The sequence below is a fragment of the Lasioglossum baleicum genome, chromosome 5 (genome assembly GCF_051020765.1).
Source record: "Lasioglossum baleicum chromosome 5, iyLasBale1, whole genome shotgun sequence".
NCBI lineage: Eukaryota > Metazoa > Arthropoda > Insecta > Hymenoptera > Halictidae > Lasioglossum > Lasioglossum baleicum.
In genome coordinates this window covers 5,920,812-5,944,216 of record NC_134933.1, presented here as the reverse complement: position 1 = coordinate 5,944,216, position 23,405 = coordinate 5,920,812, and the positions used below count along the sequence as shown (strand labels likewise).

The 23,405-nt window shown below is 35.4% G+C and overlaps 5 protein-coding genes across 11 annotated transcripts in view; 2 read left to right on the top strand and 3 right to left on the bottom strand.

The window, feature by feature from the left end:
* Window positions 1–139: 139 nt before the first annotated feature.
* Gudu (Armadillo repeat-containing protein gudu) lies at window positions 140–5,357 on the bottom strand. 2 transcript variants are annotated; one of them, XM_076423275.1, is made up of 11 exons: window positions 5,288–5,357; window positions 4,694–4,999; window positions 3,629–3,935; window positions 3,317–3,520; window positions 3,144–3,230; window positions 2,814–3,062; window positions 2,073–2,504; window positions 1,438–1,842; window positions 1,142–1,363; window positions 951–1,066; window positions 140–582 (listed from the first exon to the last, which is right to left on the bottom strand). In XM_076423275.1, the coding sequence occupies exons 2-11, from the start codon at window positions 4,747–4,749 to the stop codon at window positions 549–551; spliced, it is 2,112 nt and encodes a 703-aa protein (XP_076279390.1). In that variant the 5' UTR covers window positions 4,750–4,999; window positions 5,288–5,357; the 3' UTR covers window positions 140–548. The 2 variants fall into 2 exon arrangements, with proteins under 2 accessions (XP_076279390.1, XP_076279389.1); XM_076423274.1 differs by having other exon boundaries at window positions 4,694–5,355.
* Window positions 5,358–5,657: 300 nt separating this feature from the next.
* Window positions 5,658–8,250, top strand: LOC143208681 (cysteine-rich hydrophobic domain-containing protein 2). Its single transcript, XM_076423301.1, has 4 exons — window positions 5,658–6,037; window positions 7,020–7,230; window positions 7,366–7,482; window positions 7,915–8,250. The coding sequence occupies exons 1-4, from the start codon at window positions 5,919–5,921 to the stop codon at window positions 7,963–7,965; spliced, it is 498 nt and encodes a 165-aa protein (XP_076279416.1). The 5' UTR covers window positions 5,658–5,918; the 3' UTR covers window positions 7,966–8,250.
* A 3,602-nt stretch (window positions 8,251–11,852) lies between these two features.
* On the top strand, window positions 11,853–15,018 carry LOC143208673 (uncharacterized). Of its 2 annotated transcripts, none has more exons than XM_076423282.1 (7): window positions 11,853–12,398; window positions 12,558–12,736; window positions 12,816–12,988; window positions 13,061–13,277; window positions 13,345–13,527; window positions 13,672–13,780; window positions 13,990–15,018. In XM_076423282.1, exons 1-7 carry the CDS (start codon window positions 12,295–12,297, stop codon window positions 14,318–14,320), a joined length of 1,296 nt encoding a protein of 431 aa, XP_076279397.1. In that variant the 5' UTR covers window positions 11,853–12,294; the 3' UTR covers window positions 14,321–15,018. The 2 variants fall into 2 exon arrangements, with proteins under 2 accessions (XP_076279397.1, XP_076279396.1); XM_076423281.1 differs by having other exon boundaries at window positions 12,245–12,398; window positions 13,597–13,780.
* On the bottom strand, window positions 14,387–19,741 carry L(3)05822 (SH3 domain-containing lethal (3) 05822). Of its 3 annotated transcripts, none has more exons than XM_076423279.1 (5): window positions 19,570–19,741; window positions 18,521–18,599; window positions 17,665–17,791; window positions 16,533–17,579; window positions 14,387–16,388 (listed from the first exon to the last, which is right to left on the bottom strand). In XM_076423279.1, exons 2-5 carry the CDS (start codon window positions 18,595–18,597, stop codon window positions 16,257–16,259), a joined length of 1,383 nt encoding a protein of 460 aa, XP_076279394.1. In that variant the 5' UTR covers window positions 18,598–18,599; window positions 19,570–19,741; the 3' UTR covers window positions 14,387–16,256. The 3 variants fall into 3 exon arrangements, with proteins under 3 accessions (XP_076279394.1, XP_076279393.1, XP_076279395.1); XM_076423278.1 differs by lacking the exon at window positions 19,570–19,741 and adding an exon at window positions 19,073–19,214; XM_076423280.1 differs by lacking the exon at window positions 19,570–19,741 and adding an exon at window positions 18,802–19,033.
* An 820-nt stretch (window positions 19,742–20,561) lies between these two features.
* The window catches only part of Trbl (tribbles pseudokinase 2), a 24,354-nt gene continuing 21,510 nt past the window's right edge, over window positions 20,562–23,405 (bottom strand). For all 3 annotated transcript variants that reach the window (XM_076423293.1, XM_076423291.1, XM_076423292.1), the window contains exon 4: window positions 20,562–23,018. In XM_076423293.1, the coding sequence (XP_076279408.1) occupies window positions 22,565–23,018 (454 nt within the window). In that variant the 3' untranslated portion in view covers window positions 20,562–22,564. The remainder of the gene's footprint in view (window positions 23,019–23,405) is intronic.

Here is a 23,405-nt window from a genome sequence, read left to right as displayed (position 1 = left end):
ATGTATACGCTGTGTAAAATACAAATGACTGTACAAATGACTGACGAGTCGTCGACATTGCAAAATGATATGGAAGGGAATAGGTTTGAGATAATCATAGATATTAATTTGCAAGATCTTTATCGAAAATCTTTCAATACGTTTTGTTCTTATATCTAACAATTTTCTACAATCTACAATACGCAAATATTATCGGAAAATGTAAATGTGCAACTATTAGCTCGATATTACCCTCTATTTATAAGATACTAGAAGTTCTTACAAATAGAGGATAATACCGATTGCCCAGGTCTCAAGTTGGAGAAAGTCCCATAAAAAAATAATTAAAAATAAAGAAGTTTTGTAATTGGATTAGTAGTGGTTCACACCGATATACCCGACCCCGTATCAAATTACGCGGCATGTTTATACACTTTACACTTTTCAGTGACCGAGACAGCTTCTTGTATATCCTACTATTTATTAAGAATCCTCCAATACATCTATTTTTATACATTTACTTTTAAACCGTTATCCAGTTGTCTTCATTTTTAAATCTTGTCCTTGCATTACAGACGATAATCGGTGTCCTCCAATGTATTTCTACAAATAACAAAACGCCCCGAATTAAGCCCACATTCTATGTATAGTACACTGTGCAATAGGGTGGCTCTTATTTTCGACTATTGAATTGTTCCAAATAATTAAAAAAAAATCTGTGCAAAGTTTGAGTGCCCAGAGATAACGGAAAAACGTGCTCTAAGACGATTAAACATTAAAATATGTAATTAATCTAGTTTTGAGAAAAACAAAAAGCTCAAACTTCGCAAAGATTTTTTTTTAATTATTTGGAACAACTCATCTGGTCGGTGCCGTAAAAGAAATTTTGACAAGAGTAAATAAGAGCCACCCTACTGTGCATTCATATAAATGCAGGCAAAGTATCGATCGATAATAATCTTGTTACATACATTTCTTTAAGGTGCAATTTTTCCGCTGTCAGTGCGAGCTTCCTAATATTTCGAATTGTAGATGCAGCAGCAATTTGCACTTCTGCATCATCGGATCCAACCAAGCGCAATATATGCTGCAAAACGTAAAAAATTAACACATTTGTGAGGGGTTTTCGCTGTGATAGTTTCATTGTAAGCTTCATCGGTACCTTGACCACGCCACACGTATGCATAGTAATGCAATTCGAGGGTTCTTTGCTCAAATGATACGCCGCTATGCAAACACCTCTCAGAACATCAGTATTACTGCTGCTCATATATTTAACAAGCGGTGCAACTGCGTCCAATTGACCAAACTTATAACTATTTTCTTCCCATTCGCTGCAGTAAGCTATAGCTAAAGTCAAATTCGCACGCAGACCTTCATCTTCCTGGATTGTAACATTTATCGCGATACAGTGTTATTCTTTGCGTTAATCGTGCTGCAGAAAAATGAAAGAATTACCGTTGTCACGAGCTTCGCCAGTTCCTCCACCACACCGTGATCGCTTAGGATGCCCAAATTTTCTGGATCGGTCGCGATCTCGGCGATAGTAGCGCAAACTGCGCTCAGAACTTCGGTATCTTTACTTTTTAGGAGGCTGACCGTAAGTTCTAGTCCGCCCACGAATGCCCGCACCATTTCCGGCGAATCTTTCGCATATTTGATGCAGGGGACCAACGCGAGACAAGCGTTTATTTTGATCTTGTCACTGGGATGTTTCAGCAATGACCAGATTAGTCGCACGCCATCCAAGGCGTGTGGAGGGTCGTTGATGATGTCCATGCATTCTTCGTTTTGCGCGCATTCCCTTAATACCAACGGTACATTCTCCAGTAAAGGTTCGTGCGTCGACGTTAACAGTCTGATCTGCGCGTTAATCAATTTTAAGAATTATTTGGTATACAGGTTTCCCCCGTGCAACGCGGATAAACTAGGCTAAACAATTGGAACTCTACTTTCTAAATGCAGAACCTTTCACTGAAAAAAAACGTGCAGTGTAAGGAAGAACTTTACAAATACTTTTAATACAGACTACTGTATTACACGGGGGATACCTATACTATGACACAGGTCGCTTAATTACTGTGTTTCGTTACAAGTTTCGGTAGGCCGTCGTTCACTCTGAGGATAGTCCTGTTGGCAGGGTCCTTGCAACATTCCGCCAGGGCTCCTACGACGTTGACTTGCACGTCCTCGTCCTCGTATTCTTCTAGAAAAATCACTAAAGAAGCCACCAAACCATTCTGATTAAACCTCGCTACATTCTCAGGGCTTATCGCGCATTTCCAAATTCCACCGGTCACCGCTGCCAACAGGCTCTTGTTCTCCTGAACATCTTTGTTCTGCACCAATTTGCAGAGCATGTCCAGACCGTTTGTCTCCCGAACTATGTTTCTCGCAACTTTGTTCGGGCCGCAGTTGAATATCGCTAGAGCGCAGTTCTCTTTCAATTTGATATCCCCGCTCTTCAAGTGATGTACCACCGAGTATATGACGTTCGTATCTTCGAACGCCTCTCGGAAAACTGGCTGCGAATTGTTTATTTTTCTTTGAGAGAAGATCCAACGTATTTTCGCGGTCGATTTTTGTGGCGTCATGTAACCCCATTACCATTTTCATTTCGCCTATTTGCATGCAAACGAAGCGATCCAGCACGCGAAACAACGATTCAGAACAGAAATAGACTTATTTATTTATTTGTGGCACGAAGATTCTCTCTGGCATAAACTCGTCTAAATCGCGTGGAATGAAAATGGCAATGATAAGGATGATAGGTCTATCCTTATACCTAGTCGGTGGCTATATGTATACATCCTTTCAAAAAGGTGACCACTTACCATGGTCGCACACTGTTGGACGGTACCCATCATCGGTATCACCAACGAGGTGTGTTTCGATTTCAAAAAACGCTCCATAATTTTAACAGCACCGTACTTGCGAAGCTCCTCTTTCACTTTAGGGCTGCTGCTCAGAGAATCCAACACCTTCGCGCAAGCTATGGCGACCGACAGCATCTCCTTGTTCGTTTCGTTCGCAGTGTCGAAAGGCTGCCGGAGAATCCAGTCAGGTACGTCCATTACGTCCAACTAGAAAAATACCGTTGCATAAACTTTCATTCTCCATATTCAACATCAAAGAATCAAGGGTTAGTTCGTGGAAGCGCTTACGATGAGAGGTATACCGCCTCGAAGACGTATTTGCTTCCGAGCTTTCCTTATTTGTGCGATAATCGCCATGGTCTCTGCAGCCAGGACCTTCGTGGCAACAAAACTCTTTTACTTTCTTTGGATCGAATCGAAAGAAACATTGTTAGATCAGTCGATCGTAAGAGGAAACTAACTTGAATGTCTCTAGCCGGATGTTTCAGCATTTGGATCAATGGTGTCACGATGCCGAGATCGATCAGGCACCGTCTCATCTCCGAGGATCTTGCAACTTGCAACAAAACCGACAAAGAACCGCTCTGACATTTTAAATCCGTGGTTTCGAGGAGGTTCACTAAGATCTCCAAGCCCCCCATTTCTTGGATGGCTCTTTGAATGATCTATTTTCGAACATAATCCTTTTAATATTTTTCCATATTTTCAATCAATTATTTGCGAATTTTCACATTCCGGTTCTAAGGGAAATGTAACTTTCATGGGAGCATTACCCTGCTGCTCAGATCGTAGTCCTTCAGGAGGCAAAGCGCTACCAAAGTGGCGGTCTGGTTGCCTGCTTTCATGTATCTGATAAGCTTCTGTATATGCCAGAATTCCGAAGGCACTTCCGATACATCTTCCGCCAAACGTTTCATTTCCTCGTCACTTTCGGACTCGGGCTCATCATCCGAGCTTTCGTCTTCCATTTTCTCAGCAATCTCTTGGACTCGGGGCCCAAATGGCTCCCCGGTCACCATCGACACCAATGGTTTAGGTGGCTCTTCCGATTCTATCACTTCCGGAATGTCCGGCTCGATTCTTTCCCCATCGAAAACGAATAATAATTTCAGAACAATTGTTAATTTTTATGATTCATACATTTGAAGATGCATTATATGTATATATGCGCCCGGATTATATATTATATAAATATAATGATTATTACAGCAATCCTAGTTTTAATTTACTCGGTTACAATTACAATTAACTTTATAAATCGAATATATCTGCCCAATGAAGATCACGGAATTAATTTTTAAAGAATTATTTAGATACTTTGTCCTCGCGTAGGGAAACAATGTTAATCATTAATATTATATAATTAATAGATTAATTATGGTCTGTTTTTCGAAAGAAAAGATTCGAGATTCGTTAACAGTGGCCGTAGATTTCAGGTCATCATCATTAGCGAATGTTTTACCATTCAAAGAGTTTTGTAAGCTCCAATGTCTGGGCTGTATGGTGGATGTGACATCGCTTCCCAACCAAGCTCCAATAATTTTTTACGTGTTATCAAAGATGTGTGTGGAAAAACACAATGGTAAAACATTCACTGATGATGATAACCTGAAATTGCACTTATATAGATCAGTTTTTTGCCGATAAGACCAGAATTTTGCCAGATGGCAAAAGATCATCGAACAAAATTTATTGATTAAAGTTCATTACTTGAATAAAAAAATTCGGTTTTATTTCACCTTAAAACACCGAAATTACTTTCTTGCAAACCCAATATTATGACGACCGCTTTATGCCTTTTCTTTTGAATGGCATATATGATATAGTACAGGACTTACGTTGGCAAAGGTTCGATGTCCATCTTCTTGACATCTTTTTTCCGTTTCGGTGGCATGATGTATTAATTATGATTAACTAAAGTGATTGCACAATTCTATGTTATCAGTCGAAAGCACTTGTTCAATCGTGTTACAAAATTCTCTCTTGTGCTTCTGCCGACGTGGTTAAACGTTATCCTGCGCTGAACGCTTTCATATCGACCAAACAATACGTCGAGATTACGGAAGTTCATTATTTTACAGACATTAACCTATTTGGTTTGTCTTAGCATTTTACTGGAGTCATTTCTGTGATATTCTTGAAATCTGCCGTGTGAAATTCGAATTTCAGTTGCCAATTAAAGGACACAATTTGCTAACTTCAAAAAATCGATCTGTTCCTTTTTTTCAAGAAGCACATAGCGAAATAATAACCAACTGTCGTCGAAGAATTTCAGACATTTTCGTTCATCAAAATCAAAAATTGCGTACGACAATAATAACGAATAAAATCGTAAGATGTCAAATTTTATAATGCTTTCAAGTTTTTTAATTCATTAACAATATATTGTACATAATTTAAGTATATAAAAATGACGAAAATCATATACATACTTCCTTTTCTATTTCAATAAAGAATTAAAATACAAAATTCTTGTCAAACTGTAACTCTGGCGATTAGGCCCTATACAATTCTTTATTTATATTTATTTCCACTTTCTACTGAATATTCATCGACAAAAAAATTCACACTTATTTCTCGAATATGCGGAAAAATATCGTGAAAGTTTCAGAAAGATCCGCTTGGTAGTTTCTTGGATAAAATATAAAATATAATCTTTCGAGTGTTTCCAGTTTGAAATTTGAATTTTCGGTAGCGCGCGTAATTTGAATGGAGCGGTGTTCGCTACGAGCTGCTACGAGCCACGAGCTCGTTTGAGAACGAACGCTGGTAGGTTGGCCAACCTGAAACGCATTGAATGAAAAATTGATGAGCTGTGAGCATCCGCAGTGCGCATCGTGTGTTGTGTTGTGAATGGTGTCGTTACGAGCCACTTTCAGCGAAAAGTTTACTGTCTGGCCTATGATCTGCGGCCGCGAAAATGTTTGTGCATGACACTTAAACGTTGACGTGCACGCGCTGCGATTCCGTGGAAAATCTAAATGAGAAAAGCGTCCGTTCTGCATTTCCCAGCGACGATATAATCGTGTTGTTCGTAGAGCGGGAACCGTCGAATATCACACAATGGCAGATTTCGACGCGATCTACGAGGAGGAGGAAGAAAATGAACAGAATTTGGAGGAACACTACGTGACAATGGTGCCAGATCCCATAGTTATTCGGGGAGCTGGAAACATGACTGTGTAAGAAAAATTTTATTGTTTCTTTTCGATCGTCACGTACACGCGGGCTCCAAAATCATTCAAGAACAAAAAGACGATACTGCATACTCTTTTTACAGAAGATATCACCTGTATTCATCATTCTCTGTACTTTGGACAATATTCAAATTACATACAATGTGGCGAGAAAGTATTCGAATGCTTGTTATTAACACATTACTTGCCTGGTGGGTATTAGATTGTTTTTGAAAGTCTGTGGTTCGGAGCTAGGGATTTCTGAATAAATTTCTCATTTGCTGTAATCATTTTAATCGAATGCCAAGGAATCACTGTCAATAACGTACTGTAATAATTTCTTTTGGAATTGTTATTTAAAAGGATATTTGAATGCCTATTAATAGGTAGGTAAAGCGTTCGAACAAATGTTTACACTTTAAACAATAAAAATATGCATATCAGACTTGAGTTCTGAAAGTAATGTTATAGCTATTGTAAGACACGAGTATTAAGAATGTACGTGTAAAATATAAAGTGAATTGGATAATATTTGTAAAAGTTATGAAGCATTTGTTGCAACGATACATGTTGTATCGTGCTATGCATTAGCTTTCTAATTATTTTAGATTTTACATAACTTCATACTTTGAAAATCTTTAATGATTTCTACTCACAAATGTTTCACGAGGTCAATGTATGGATTTGGTGGGAGCACACAAAAAATTTGTATAGTAGAATCCTATTTATCCAGAGTGGCAAAAATAATCCCTGTCTTGTTTTACCCTGACTTTGGTGGGCATTCGAATACTATCACGAGCCACTGTAAGTAAAGTTGATATGTGCAATGTAGTTTTTAAGAATATTTGAGAATTATACCAACTGTAAAAAGAAATAATCGTGTATTCTTTCTATATTGTATTTTCCAATATTTATTTGTACAAGAGAATGAAGAACTTTGGTTCGATACAGTAGATGGTATATATACATAAGTAGATTTACTTTTCAGATTCGGTCTTAGCAATTGTTTTGAATCGGGGTTTCCAAATGAGCTGGTATCACGTGTTGCCCCAGAAGAATTCAAAGCAACTGTTATGAGAATAAACAGTGTGTTGAAAAAAACTTTACCCGTTAATGTTAAGTGGTTGTTTTGTGGCTGTGTCTGCTGTTGTTGTACGTTAGGTTGTTCCCTCTGGCCTGTCATCTGTTTAAGTAAAAGAGTAAGTGTTCGAACGTCGTTAAATTATCGATCTCATTCTTCACGTATTTCTTTTACAAAAATCTTACTCACGTTAAAATTCGCAAAAGTACGGTGATAAAGGTTGTGTTTTTTTAATTTTTACATTTTCACGTAGACACAGCACTCGTTAAACAAATTATTAGAATGGGAAAACAGTAGACTATATCATAAACTTGGATTACATTGGAGGCTGGCGAAACAAAGATGCGATACTTCGTCTATGATGGAATATGTAAGTAAATGTACAAAAGAATAAGCTGCAGGATACGCAGTATAAATTATTCCTAGACTGTGGATCTTTATGCAAAATAAATAATTGATTTCTACCAATTGCAATTCACAGGAGCCGATCAGGGATTCATTACTCTGTTTAATAGTCTTAACAAGTTGCAAATAATGCCTAGATATTATTAAATTCCTTGAATCTGTATATCGCTTGAAGTTACACACAATCATTTTTGTCGTAAATGCATAAAATCCACAGTCGACTTACTACACATTGTTTTAATAATTCATTCAGAGGCTTTACTATGTTTCAAACCGTATTTAAATTAATGAGCTCACACTGTCTCTAGTTACATCATTGTCTAAGCTGTTCTTATACATAGATATATTGATTCTTGTTTATGTATAAGCAAAACACTTACTTGTTTTCACCTTTCAGGTTCTGTTAATCGAATTTATTCCAAAAATACCCATATACAAACCCGACTAAAGTCAAGATCTGGATTCTTATGTAAGTTGTACACACGTAGCAAATCGGTGCAAGTCTGTGACATGCAAAAAGCTGTACACTTCTGGCTTAAATTATAAATGAAAGAATGCCACTATAGATAGCACTCGCAGGAGGCATATTTTTGTAAATATTACACGTAGGATTGCACAGTACAATAATTTCAATGAAATTCGAAGTGGAATGAATTATTCTACATTAGTTCTATCTATTGAAAATCATCTAATTGACTAGGTACAAAAATATACGGATAATTCGTTCGGTTTCTATTTACTTTTTTTTCCTGCTATTGCTCTCCGTTCAAAGTTGAAAATACATATTCCATACTTACCGTTTTGCACTGGAATAGTTATAAAAAACCAGGGAGATATACATGTTTAAAATACTGCTTGACGTCTAGTTTGCTAGTCATTAACATGTAATTGTCTTGAACAGTTTTCGTATCTTTGTTAATACTTTCCCAAAATGTACACTTTTCGATTAGGGCACTTTCGATACTACGAAGGAAAAAACGAAATTTTAAAAGGAATTTAAATGACATGCTGAAAGTTGGAAAGTATTACAGTTCTTTGTGTTGCTATATTCAGTGGCTGTGATCGAGAATATAAGACTAGCTTTCAATTCAAGCATGTATATTATACAACTCTTAAAAATTACATGTATTTGTGTTTGTAGTTTTTATCCATAAGCACGACAAAGAACTTTTGATTTCTCTAAGGTGTGTACTTAATATGCAAAATTAAAGATTATAGTTAGATTGCGGATGTTTATGCGGATACATCATTTCAGACACAAATTTTGTAAAAGCGTAAACATTACACTTCGTCGAACTGTTTCGTGTATTGCGTTTTGCTGGTCAAAATGAAATACATAAACATTCACAGTCTGATTGTAATATTAGTTTCTCTATATTAGAATAATAATTTAATATCCAGTACAGTGATTCATACGAACGTTCATCTTCTGAAGTATAATTAAGGAACATTATGTTACACTTATATTTTAAGGAGATCGTTTTATAAAACACAGTTCAAAAGATACGTTTAAAATCGCATCAATGAAAACGATGCGACTAGCTGTAATCTATACACAATGTGAGTCTTAGAATCATTATTCGGAAATCGATATAACATAGAAAAATATTTTGAGATGTACTGTGCAATGGAACCATGAGCGTAAAGAACAGTTGCTTTTCTTGTGTGTTTAAACAAATTATAATTAAGTAGTACTGTGCAGAATCGATAAATATTAAGGTGAACGTACTTCTAAACAGCGTATTTATAATGTACACGTGTAATCAATGTTTCCTTTTCCTTTTTTTTTCTATCGGCAAAACTTGATTACTTTTATTGATGTAGATAGAATGCAAGTATTTCCTGTGGTTCGCGTAAATGTGTAAATATAAATATAGCATTGGCAAACACAAGAAATCAGGACGGAGTCGGTCGTTTGTTGATTAACATTCAGACACGTATCATAATTGATTATTGTAATTATATTTAGTAAAGTGATAGGGCTAAAAAGAATGAAATTAATCATTTTCGTTGATTATACATTAATATACATATTAATGTTATAAATAGTAAATTACTTACGTTATACATTTTTTTGTAGACCAAGTCAGAAAGATGTTACACATTTTCATGAGTGTGACTGTAAATATGTTTAAAAACGAAAAAACCGTAAATATTTAAAGAAAATACTGGTAAGCTGATATTGTAAAGAACAACTATAGAAAGTATAGAGAGTTCACAATATTATAGAATTATTTCGAAGTGTGTATTGAGTCTGACGAATTTATTAGTATTCGAACAAATAAACATTGTTATTAAATGAAGGATTACTTTGAAAATATACAAATTTATTTATATATTGGAATTGTAATAGAGAGGATTGGCGTAAGATGGGAAGGTACGACATTATAAGTCAACATATATATAGTACGAGTCGTTTGACTGTGCCATCTAAATTTATTTGTAAATTATTTGTTGTCCACCAAACAACTGTTGTTTGAAAGATTTCTGTACAATAAAATAGTTTACCAAGTAAATTTAGGTGATAAACGACTTACCCTATATAGTACTTACCAACATATACAAAATTTAAGAAACGAGAGGGATATATATTTTTGATAGAGAATCAATAACGAAGAATAACACACACGTCCCTAGAAACATTAATTTCTTATTCTTACAATTTATATTCTTCAGCCTCAAGGTAGGACACTATGATCATGCCACAAGCTTCGTACTTATAATTCAGATACTTTTTAGTTCTGCTATGATATCAGTTGTTGCCTAACGAGAAAGTGTTCTCTATCTGTCTCTCTCTCTCTCTCTCCTTCCCTTTATGGGACTTGATAGCTAAAGAAAATCATGTTCAAGTAAAAAGAAAAGATGCAGCACTTGCCAATCCCCCTCCTCGATAGTACAGTGATGAGAAATTATCTTATACTGCCTACTGAGTAGTTATCTCCAAGTCTGTTCTTCTCACTGTATTTATGACACAGAGCCCATAATCTTCTCTGACATGGTACTCCATATCGGACTAGTCATAGTTGTTGGCAAGCTCTTTGACAATATGGACATGTCCGCTGACACCTAGGAATCGGACGATATGCCAATCCTTCTCGCGAGACCGGCAATTGTTACATTTCCCACTTTAGTTAACACTTTACCTACCGTCGACGACCTAACAGTCTATTAAAAAATAAGTTTTACTAATAGCAATTTTATTCGCAAGCCAAAAATAAGTTGTTTTTAGCAATATAATCCCACTCTTGCCTTGAAACTATTATTTAAAATTTTTTTATCGAAACACCTACTAATAAGTTTCCAGTAGATAAAGTGTTAAAACGAGACAAGCTTCGATTTATAATAGAATACATCCACGCTGATCATGAACAATCTCACAATCATCATTAGACAGCGGATCTTTATGCAAAATAAAAATTGTCTACCTGCATTGTAACAAAGTGGAGTGAATTAGAAATTTATTTTCTTTCAAAATATGTTTAAATTCTTTTATTGTTTTTACTATTTTAATGTACACCTAATAATTTTTACCATAAATGCATAAAATCCGCTGTTTAATCATCATTGAGGCACCCTAGGGTTTATTTCTTCTTCTAAATTCTGGATTTGAATAGAATAACAGTTAAATCTTTGGTAACAAATGTCCTAATCTGTTGCAACTAATTTTGGAGTATGTAGCAAACTGATACTGGGGCGCTACAACCATACGTTAATTACGCTTCATGAATATATGTAACGATATAGTTTGTAGAGAAGTAATTAAGAAGGAAAAAAGAGTTGGAAACTAATCATCTATCTTAGCGAAGAAGACGATAGAACGGATTGTATATTTGAAAATTTATTTTAAAAAAAAGCAGTATTTAATAGCATTGTGAAAATAAAGATTAGACTACTATGGTTTCAATGTGTGCCTTTCACTCATGGATTTGTGTGAATTATAAATTTACATAATGTATGTTAAAAATATATTGCAAACTATATTTGTATGAAGTGAAGATAATTCCTATAGAATATGTATAATTAAAGTAAGAATTCTTATAGTAACAAACGTTTTACATAACATTACACGCATATCACAGTTCCATCTCTCCGCAATTCTTTCATCTGTTCCCCCGTTACCTTTATGTTTATTTAGTGCTTATAATATTATGATTCGAATCATGAACAGAAATAAATTTTGTTATATTTGCTGCAAACAAATGTACTCACTTTATTTATACAGTTATTTCAAGCAAATAATTGTAAAGAATTTCTAAAACAAAACAGATATAATTTATTCAATAATACAATGTTTCCTACTAGGTGTAATGGAATCAGTAAAATAATTCTTCTCTAACTGATTACCTTTTTAGCTTATATAAACTTTAGGGGAGATACCTATATATAATTACGTGTACCACAGGAGCTTTATCATTGGATGGGCAGATAGATCTGCATTTTATTGTTAGCGTACACAAGACGCAAGTCTGTTCCTACTGGCACATAAGAGGTATGTATGTAAGTTGTTATCTGCATTCAAATGATATTTGCCAGGAATAATTCTGTGTTATGATAATTGACAACAGCTGCCTTTACAGCTGTTAATAAGAAGTAATACATCATTATTAGTCATGACAGTGAAAAGTGCTTGTCAGGAGAAGCCACATAGAATTTAAGCAACGTTTTCTTCGCACTATACTAAGTGCCCTTCAGGAACGTTTTTCTATAACTCGTTTGTTTATGTTTCGATGAAACTTTTCATATCTTACCCATAAAGTAAAATAGTGCATGTTCACAAATGTTTTCATTAAACAATACAAACGTGTGCATATTAATACTGATATTATACGTGCTGTTGCAGAGTGTAGAAACTACACAATTTTTAATGAATAATGATACCAGGTGAGAGGATGTTTAAATATATATCTAAATCATAGTTGAAACTCTGCTCCGTCAACTGTAAAAGGAAATAATTGTTGAATAGTCTACGTATTTGGGAATCACACAATGTTGTTCGTTAACATCTTTCCACATATAATTTTGTTTTATATTGCTTAACAGAAGAAATCTGTCATGTTCACTGCCGTTAACAACTTTGGACTTCATTTACAATTTCACAAAACCCAACATAGAAAATGTGTGGCCCTGTGAAGTACGCTTTTACTGGTTATCATTGCAACCATTTGTTAATATCGTGCGTTTTCTGCTTGGATACATTACACCGTTAATCATAATTCTTGGTAAGTACGATTTTTAGATAATACAAAGTTCTTCCGAGTCATTGCTTAATACTGAATTTAATGTTGTTTACATACGTAGGTGTGTTATTAAACACTGTTTCTTTTGTGATGCTAAGCACTCCTATACTCTGCGAATCAAATTTGTCTCTTTACCTGAAAGCGCTTGCATTATCCGATAATGGAGCATTAATTTTCAACTACGCCGTGGGTATCGCAAAGTCTCATTTTCCATTTGTCAATAATCTCTTCATGGTAAGCGGAGTAAATTAATTGTTCAATTTGTTTCGAATATATAATTTAAGCTTAAAGTTATTATTTTATTAGAATAGCAGATTTCTGTGCAGTCTGAATTCTGTTACTATGGAATTCTTCCAATTTACATCGACATGGCTGGTCGTAGCGCTTACATGGACACGAGTCTTTGCTATTATATTCCCTTTCGGAATACCTGGCCATTGTAACAATTGTTCTGAAATGATAACTATAATCACTTTAATTTGCACCAGTTTTGTAATATCATTAACAAAGTTATACTCTGGAGGTAAACATATTTTATTAACGAATATATCAGTGAGATTGTAAAAGTATTATAAAATAGCCTTCCTTAGGATATGAAACGGACAGTGTTTTTGAATTCATACCGTGCCAGAAAAAGATCAAACCGTGGGGCAGTGCCATGTACTTTTATATAGCTTTATCAACGTGGCTACCTTTAATGTTTATATTTCTTGGAAACATTCTGCTTATTTTCCATATGAGAAAAACTGAAAGAATTCACTGCCAGTTAACTCGTAAGTGTAATAGTTGGAATACTATAGTCATAGAAATATATAAGCATCTTCAATGACGTTATTCCCTAGAAAATTTCAAGCAGAGAGCAAACAAAACGCATCATACATCTAGAATACTGTTTGTAGTATCGTCTGTTTATTTAGTGCTGTTATTGCCCCTGGGCATTGTCGAAACCTTGGAACTTTATTGGGACGTTATACTGATCAAAGAACCTGCTTCCGAGCCAAAGAAGAAAGCAGAATATATACACTGGTATACAAATATACATTAGAGAAAACAAATTCAATTATTTATAGGGTGGGTCAAAAAGGTATTTGTAATGGAACACTAAAAAGCGTGCATCATATCAATGTGTTATTTCTTGACAAGAAATTGTAATCAATAATTGGGCGTACAAATACTTTTTTGAGTCACTGTGTGTCTAAAAGGGTTTCGTTCTGAAGCATTTTACTATTTTTCAGGTTGAAAGAGAAAATGCTATTAAAATGGTGTCGCGGTTTATGCTTCCACGTGTACCACTGGAATTTTGCAATTAATTTCTTTTTGTATTATCTTACAGGTGAAAAGTTTAGGAATGTTGTGATACAAAAAACGCGGCACTACAAGCATGCAATATTTTCAGTATGCACCAGACACATCGATAAGTGTGTGTCTTGTTCGAAATATCCTATGCAGACAAAATCTATGCAATGTTCGAATGTATTCTTAATAAGAGCGATTACATTAAGCGAACATTCTATTAACAATAGTGTTTCTGTTCAGAACAATGGTAGTACTATTAGAGATATTTAAATAATAGGACAGGAGCAGAGACGATAATATATACCAAAGACTGTTAGTATTAAACATCATAAAACATTTCTTTGCATACACATATCTTTTTATCGTGTACTTTATTATTACATATACTTCATGGCAAGTTTTTACAATTACTCCAATCTTTAACCGACCCATTTCGTTTTCATTGTTGTTATTATTACTCCATTTAGTTTACAATCAGTATCTTTGTTATGTAGCGTGTTAAATAATTTATTTCGCATATGTGGAAAAATTTATATAACAAATAAATTTGAAGATACATTACATGTATGCGCCCGGATTATATTATATATAATCATTATTATAGCAACCCTAGTTTTTTAATTTATTCCGGTTACAATTACAATTAACTTTATAAGTCGAATATATCTGGTCCCAATAAAGATCACGGAGAATTCATAGAATTATTACTTATTAATACTGCAGGTCGTATTTCCGCTGACATTAGCCAATTTTATAATAATTTAGCGAACGTTATGATTGGAAAACACACGTCGTATTTACACATTTACACACACAGCGCGCGCACATACATACCACATTAAAATAGATAACAAATATTCATGAAGACATTCTCGAATTGAATATTTAACTATGTTTCATTGTAAGAATCATATATTTACACTAAAATATACGATTTTTTTCATGTAAGAAAAACCTTTTTTTACATGCTTAGAAACTAATATATATTATGTTTATAATTGTAAACTGCATTACTTTTGCATTGGTAACTCGCTCAATACGCGTTTATTAGATTACGAAATATAATTCGATATATGTTAAATGTAAATTACATACGAAATAAAAGTGTAACTCATTAGTATATTGCTCTATTTCCTTAATTACTATTTATCCTAGTATAAGACACGTTACTCAAAGCCTTTGCAGCACTTGCTATTTTTAATATCTGCAGAAATATGATATTAATGTTTATTACATAAACAAAAATACTCTATGTACATATGTAAAGATGGAATTGATTTACATGTGACTCGCACATCGATGTACAAAATTTTAATTGTTTTACAATCAATCGAATAATTAAAATATAAAAAGCTACAATTTTAAAACGTTCGAAAATCACGAATACGAAAAATTAAATTCTAGCTAATACTTTTATTGAAATGAGAATCGATTTTAGGCTAGCATGGATGCTGTTCAAATCCAAAACACGTTAGATTTATGCCACACATCACTGGGTTAAGGATTTATCACTCCATGCAGATAATATAACAACAGTGAACGTTGGTACTGTGTTGCAAAAAGTTAATGCTTATAACTATTATGCTATTCTCAATATACACAACAATATCTGTCAACTTTGTTTAGGGGGAAGAAACAGTTTAAATAATATCTACATACATCACAACGTAAATATTTCTTGTCGGGCACTGACATTTAAGAATATCGTAAGAATATGAATTCTGTACGCAACCGTATAAAATACGATATAAACTTATGTTTAAAATTAACAAAAATTGTTACAAAGTTTTATATCTGTATTTTTCCACGTATTTGCAAATATGTTCATATATTAAAGTGAAAATATACACTTTATATGGATGGAGATTGATCTCTTTTACATTTAATGTATCGTAATGAGTTATATCTTACCCATTTAAAATTGTAATCTCGAAAAATAATCTTTTAGGCTGAAAAATCTGATTAAAAACTTATAAAAAGTCGCTCTTTCGCAAAAATTTGCGAAAGTAACGCGTGATTGCATATAATTCAGTCTTTTTGTGAATACGATTTTGAAAGATGTATTTTTATCCGTTCGATGTGTTTAAAAAATCACACTTTGAACTATGAACATTAAACTTTTAATCTCTTGCCTTCTACGAAAAAAATTAATGGAAAAATAGATATCTATTAAAACGGATATCGAAATGTTAGTGCATTATGACGATTAATGTGATGGAGGAATATTGCATGGAATTCTGTTTACATAATTTATTGGAAATTGTCCTTTCCGACCGTCGTACTCACCGTAATACCAATCTTGCGATAACCTTGATAAAACTGTGATTTTCGCACCTTCCTGCAACACATATAAATTACAAAAATTTAATTTAATTATTAGCAAAACAGTTATTAAACTTGTTTCAGATGTAGGACATTTATTAAAGAGTCTATTAATAGACTTCCGATGACTAAAACGTGTGTATACATTTAAATGACTCACATTGAACGTTAAATCTTCCGGTGTTTCGCCTTTGAAAGAATAAATAGCGGTAACGATGTTGTCCGGTAAACCGGGTAATTGTACTTTAATGTCGATGAAATTGGTCGGAAATATTCCTTGCCGACTTCCTATTCTACCCTCCATCCAATCATCATTAATTTTCTTGATTAAATATATTATATCTCCTTCTTTAAAAGATAAATCATCTTCGCGTTCTTCTGGGAAATCGTACAGTGCAATTCCATAAGGTTCTTTGCTGTTGTCTGTAAAAGGAGCAGAATCTTCTTCCATTAAAAATTCAGATGGTGGTGCAGGTGGTGGTATCGTAGGCATCGGTGGCGATGGACTATCTTTAGTGTCAATTGGCCATGACTGTGTCAAATCTAAAGTCATTGGTTTAATATACGGCCCTGTTGTTTCTTTGCCTAACGAATTCAACCGAGTTTCAAACTGATCGATCTTCTGTCCTAGTTTCTTTTGTAGAATTTTCGGTGCAGCTGGTTTTGGTGGTTTGGCGCGAATAATGGTCGGCATTGATTGAACAGGTTTTGGACAGGACTGAGTAAAAGGCACTTGGTTACAATTATTCGTATTGAAAGCAAAGAAGGATGCATCTCCAACATGTTTGACAGGTTGCAACGCATTATGATTTGTAATTTCTATCGGCCCGAATGGGTCTGACATCATTTGCCAAGGATCATTTTGAGAAGGATCATTTTGCGATACTTTTTTAGTGGTCATTCCAAAAAAGTCGAAATCATCTTCGAAGGCGCTCTCTGTCTGAGATGTGTTTCCGCTACTTGTGAACACAGATGGATTTGAATTGCCATCGCTGCCGAAGCTGTCTATACTGAGACCATCGCTGCTCGAACGAGTTGTAAAAGTTGGAGATTCCGGTGGACTCAAATTTATTAGAGAGACTGATCCATTCATGGTTTCTGTGTGCATTAACGTATTGTGTATCTGACTATGCAATTGTGTTGTGTTTGAATGATGGTCATTCTTCTTCTTTCCGAACAGACTGGTCAAGAGTTCTCTTGGCCTTGCCTAGAGAAGTATTTAAAACAAAGGAATCAAAATCATAGTAAATAAAAATGTAAGTATATAGAGTTTTCAAAAATGTCTTATATACCGGTTTCTTTAATCTATCCTTTTGGTTTTGTACATAATTCTTGTTAAATTTTGGTGGTGGTGGCCGAGGAGGTGGCTTTTTCTTTTGAAGTGGTTGTTGCATGAAAGTAGATGTAAAAAGATCATTTCTGTAAGCATTAAAGGAATTGAATGTTACAATTTATATATTTAACTAGAAAAACAAAATCAATATATTATTAAGGGGGTAGACTCACATTTCCAGGATTGCAAGGGTGCGAGATGTTTTATTAGCCAAAAGCGCTAGTTAATCGAAAGTCCTATTTTTCCATTTACGAGGCATAATTTGTATTATTCGGAATATTGTCATAAAGCTGTGATAGCTTCATGCTGCCGAATAATGCAAATTATGCCTCGTAAATGGAAAAATAGGACTTTTGAGGGCAATAGCACTTTTGACTACTGAAAAATACCATCTTTGAATGATCAAGAAATGAGACGGTGCATCCTGCACCCTTACTATTTAGACACGAGTCCTACCCCCTTAACACCATTCTCTAATCTACATTATTATCCTCAGTGAAAATATTTCAAATCAAAGTTAAATAGTTCACGAAGAACACAATAACAGATTTAGTTACGATACACAACGTAGTACAATTGTAACTAACTCCATTATTTTGGTGCACTCTGTACGAAGACGGAATAGAATAACGCTTATTTACCACCCTACATCTAAATTACACGCACAATTGAACTTTTAAAGTGAAATGATAGACAACCGTGGATTGAAACATAAAGAACATGATCGGAAGGTTGGTTACAAGTAAGTGTTTTTTAAAAACTGTTTGTAATACGACAGTACTGTACTTGTTTTAATAAAATAATAGAAAACTTACGAGCTATTCCAAACGGCAGTTCTTTGTACAGAAGAATTGACAGGTGGACGAGGAGCTGACCGCGTCGGGATCCGCATTTCTAAAATGAAACACGCAACGTGATGATATTTAAAAAGCAACTTCGTTAACACATACTATCACGTGCATGCAATGATACGGCCAGGCACCGATCGCACGGATTCTCTCCTACACATTCATGTTACACAGCGCAGATGCAGATGCGTAGAAACAGATGCACAATAGGAACCGTGAAAAAAAACTTGTATTTCAAATAAACGAACCTCTACGCCACGATTACAAGTCCGCTATCAAATATGGGCCGTGATTTGACGCAATACGGATTCCCAAGGCACGGCGATAACAATGAAAATTTAAAGAATCGCAATTGCAGTTCGGTTTAACGTCCGAACCAAAAGTATGACGCAAAATCAAAATTCTCAAATAATCTCAAACACGGTCGCGATACAGATTTTGACACTTGTACTCGTCATCAAGTCGAAACAATATCTATCGAAAGATTACGAACAATGACAGGTTCGAGGATAAACTCACCTGTTCTCACGTTTGCGGCCATTTTTCACTCAATTCGGTTGAAAATATATCCACTATTACGGCGGACAATGTGTTTAAAATAAAACGATTGGATATCGTTTAATTAATGACGTTTAATTAGCAGATAATTGCCACTCTGTCGAACAGATATATCGAACGGTGATAGTGAAGTACCGAGTGTTACTGAAAATTTGATTTGACTGTCTCTAAACTGTTTTGTTTATTAAGGAAAAGTTCCAATTGCGTCAGTAATGTTTAGATTTCGACAATTACAAAGGCACGGCTCTTTTGTGATATCTGTGATAGGCGGTTGACTAGTTTCATTGTTTATGCATCGATGTAGAGAGTTGCTTTATGTAACTTAAGAATTCTACGAGATTGATAATTGTATTGTTTCGAACATGTAATTACGATTCGTAAAATTGTTAAAATACGAAGAATGGATATGGAATGATATGGAATGGATAAATTCTAGTAGCAGAAAATTCTATAGTTACGTTTGTATTGCTGTAGTGGTGCGATTGCAGTATCATTGCTGCCATTTCAAGTCAGAGAGGATATTCTGTCTGTTCAAATATGTATATGATGAAAAATGTGATTATTTCTTATTAATTATGTTAATATGTTACACAATTGTCTAGAATTTGTCGAAATGCGTATCTACGAATTTTAAAAAATTCTGAAATAAAATGGCATCGGAAAACTGGTTGGCAGCGACATCTATCTTTCATTATTTGCAACAATTCGCATCCCTCATTACGCAAATTAAAAATTTGCACTCTTTAAAATTATATCGATCAATATTTACTATAACGTTAAAATTCAATTTTTTAAATGAGTTTAGTATCTAATTTTGTATAAAACAATTTGGTAAAAAATGTTTTACGTAATAGCAGGGCTGGTAATATCATTTAGCTATTCTATTACGTGCTGTTTAAACAAATTATATAACGGCAGTCGATTGTAAAGACTTGTTACGCGATTAGATGTGCAATGAAAACATTTACATTTCAGGCAAATGATGATTTACATTGAACAATTGTTACGTTTCTAATAATACATACTGTTTAGGATTTGTATTCTTTATTTTTTATTTGTTTTTAATCATTAAAAATTTACTATATTATAACTACAAATTGTCTAATCGGTGGAACACTTGTTCTTTCGATACATGTTAATAAAGTTCCTGGATTTATTATAGAATACACGATTTTATTGATATAATGGCAGGAAAAAATTTTTTAAATGCGTATTGTGTCCGGCATTTTGAACAAAAATCAATTTTGACATTAGCTACCGTCAGATTTTTTATTTTACAAACACATCTAATGAAAGTTCCGCAAAATCTAAATAAATTCGATCTTGTTACTCTTATACGGCAATCAGTCATTTTAATGATAGATTTAATAATTCATTTATAATTGAATTCACCCTGCTCATTAGTATGGCCAGAATAGGAACTCGGAATGCGTAGGCAGTTCAGCAATGATTTTATCATAAACGCCACTTTATTTTGTCTATGTACAGAACATCTTATTAATGTTTTCTAATTAACGATTTAGTAGGACTTATAGTGGACTGAACTTATATACATTTCAGCGTCAACGTGAACGCTCTCACCATTGTACCCTGACTCAAATGATACGAGGAATCGTGCGCTAGAACGGCCGCTTCCAGCGCACAGAGGATCGCGTTAGAAAATACAAAAGAAAAAAAAAGGAAAAGTCTCTTACACTCATGTTCGTTTCACGCATTATGTAATCTTGCGCTTAAATGTATGTCCGCAAAGTTAGAAAATAATTTGTATAGGTATCAAATACAAGAACACTTGGTACTTTCTTCAAACCAAACCATCAGCGAAGATCAGAGGGTGTAATCGTCCAACGGGAATTTTCTCTAGCGATTATTGACTCCATAATGATCCCATGAAATTGCCAGCATTATCAGAACGCAGAAACCGATACAAACTAAAATACACAATAAACTGCCCAGTTGAAAGTTGTTACAATTTGGGTGTAGAGAAATTTGTAGAAATTTCCTGAATATTCATACACGATGTAACAAATAATAGTAACTGTATCATCCCTTAAATTGTACTGTTACGACTCTTCAACGATTTGAGAAAAGCAAAATGGAACTATCACTTTTTAAGAGTTAGCAAAATCGTGTTCTTTAACTTATCGTTATACTTTATTATTGACATTTACGTGTTCTCCTAATAAGACGATATTCAACAACTCGACGAGTTCAATATATGAAAGTTAGAATACAAAGACATACGATACGAGCTTTCCGCAAAACAAAAACGATTCTCTAACAATAAAAATTGCTTTCAAACAAGTGAATCGTGTCTCTTTATGCGTTATAAAATTCTATATTGTTAACAGGAACAAATCCGCTCGCATGTCTTTGCTCACAAAGAATTGGAACAACGATCATCTTCCCTTAGACCTTCTCTAACGTTTTCCAACGGAATCTGTTCTCATACTAGGCTGTTTTCTATCGTCGTGTTGACAAAGCAAAATAAAGATTCGGGATCAGGCGATTCCTCGATGCGACAGCTAGTTATTTAAACCTCTATTTGGTAACCATTCAATCGATGAAGCATAGACGAGTTTCTAGCCGACATACGTGTTACTAAACAATATCACAAACAAAGGATCATCCGCGTTCTAGACATCTTCTGAAATGTTTCGATGCGTGTAATCCTGTCTGTCTGTCTGTCTTCTGCAATGCTAAAGAGGATAGCGTACGGAATATACGCTATCAGAAGGCCGAAGGCAAAATTGCCGTTCTGAGCATGGCTCAGAAACCTCTGACGCAAAAACGATACGTACAGCACTCCGTTGGTGCCTCCGATCATCTCGAGAAAGATAACATAGGCGCGCGCGCGTGTTCTGTACGACCATGCTTACAATGCTGAAAATTCAACAGAAAGCGTTGAAAGCATCAGTGGAACCAATCTCTAAAGACGTTTCACTGATCACCTTCTCCTCAGCTTTGCTTTCACGATCTAACACTACACCATTAGGGTTTCATGCTGGTTCTTCCCCAACGTGTTATCTCGAACCGGTTTTAATTAACATAAGACCAGTTAAACTAAAGCCGCACGGTACAGGACATTTTTGTAATTTACGGTTTCGCCAAAAGAAATATATATGTACACATTCGCTGAAAATTTTGAAGTTTCATTTTTAGAAAATTTCTTAATCTTAACTTAAAGTTAATCCTTTGATAGCGGAGTTGGACTCTAAAATATCGTGATGGCGAGTTTTTGAAATGTTTTCTATCAAGACGACGTGCCTCCTAACGCTATCAACAAATTCAGTGGTGAACCTTATCACGGATCGCAAACAAAAACGTCCTGTAGACGAGCAGAGTTTCGGTGATTCTCGGTAGCCCTACGTATCTGATGTCCCTCGTCCAAATAGAGGATTAAGCTGGTAAGTTGGTTGCAGCGTGCGCGGAATCTTCGTCCGTTTCCCGAAGGAATCAGTCTTGGTGATTGTTAGGTAGCTCTGGTACGACTTGATCCTGACACGAGGATCTGCTGCTAGTCGTTGTGCAGACACGCAGCGGTTTCGACAACCATGGGTGTCTGGGCACGTCCTCGGCATAGGGCCTCTCGGAAGGCTCCTTTCTCAGCAGCGAGCGAATCAGGCACCGTGCTCGCGGGCTCAGACACTCGGGAACCGCGAATTGGCCACGCGAGATCTTCGCGAACAGAGATGCATGCTCGGCGTCGTTGAACGGATAACGACCCACCAGCATCGTATACAGCAGTACGCCGAGAGACCAGATATCCGCGGCTTTGCCGGAATACGCTCGTCCCGATCGCAGCACTTCCGGCGCCACGTAGGCCGGACATCCTCTACGATCGGTCAACTTGTCGTCCTCGTCCTCGACGATCACTGCGTCCTCGAGACTCTCCAGACGAAGCCGTGTCCTGGAAAGAAAAGCACTCAGTTGTACAAGATGGACTTCAAGATCCCTATACATATTGATCTTAGACTTAGACTATGAAGCAAGGCTCATTGATTAATCCCGTTAACGTACACATTAAGTGCTACCTATCTATCTAAAGCTATCTATTTCTTGTGTTCATTGCAAAGAGTCCTCTCCCAAAATTCAACGGATACAAATTTTCAACAAAGAGGTCCTGATCATCGTGGCTGTAAGAAAATTCGCAGGGCAAGAAGCTAGAAGAGGGTAGCGATGGGGTGCTAACTCTCGGCTCGGGTTTCCTGGATCGCCGATAGGAAAGGGAGGCTGTGCAACGTTTTAGCCGAGGTATTTTAATGTGGCAAGAGGACACCGTGATTGAGTCATGCCG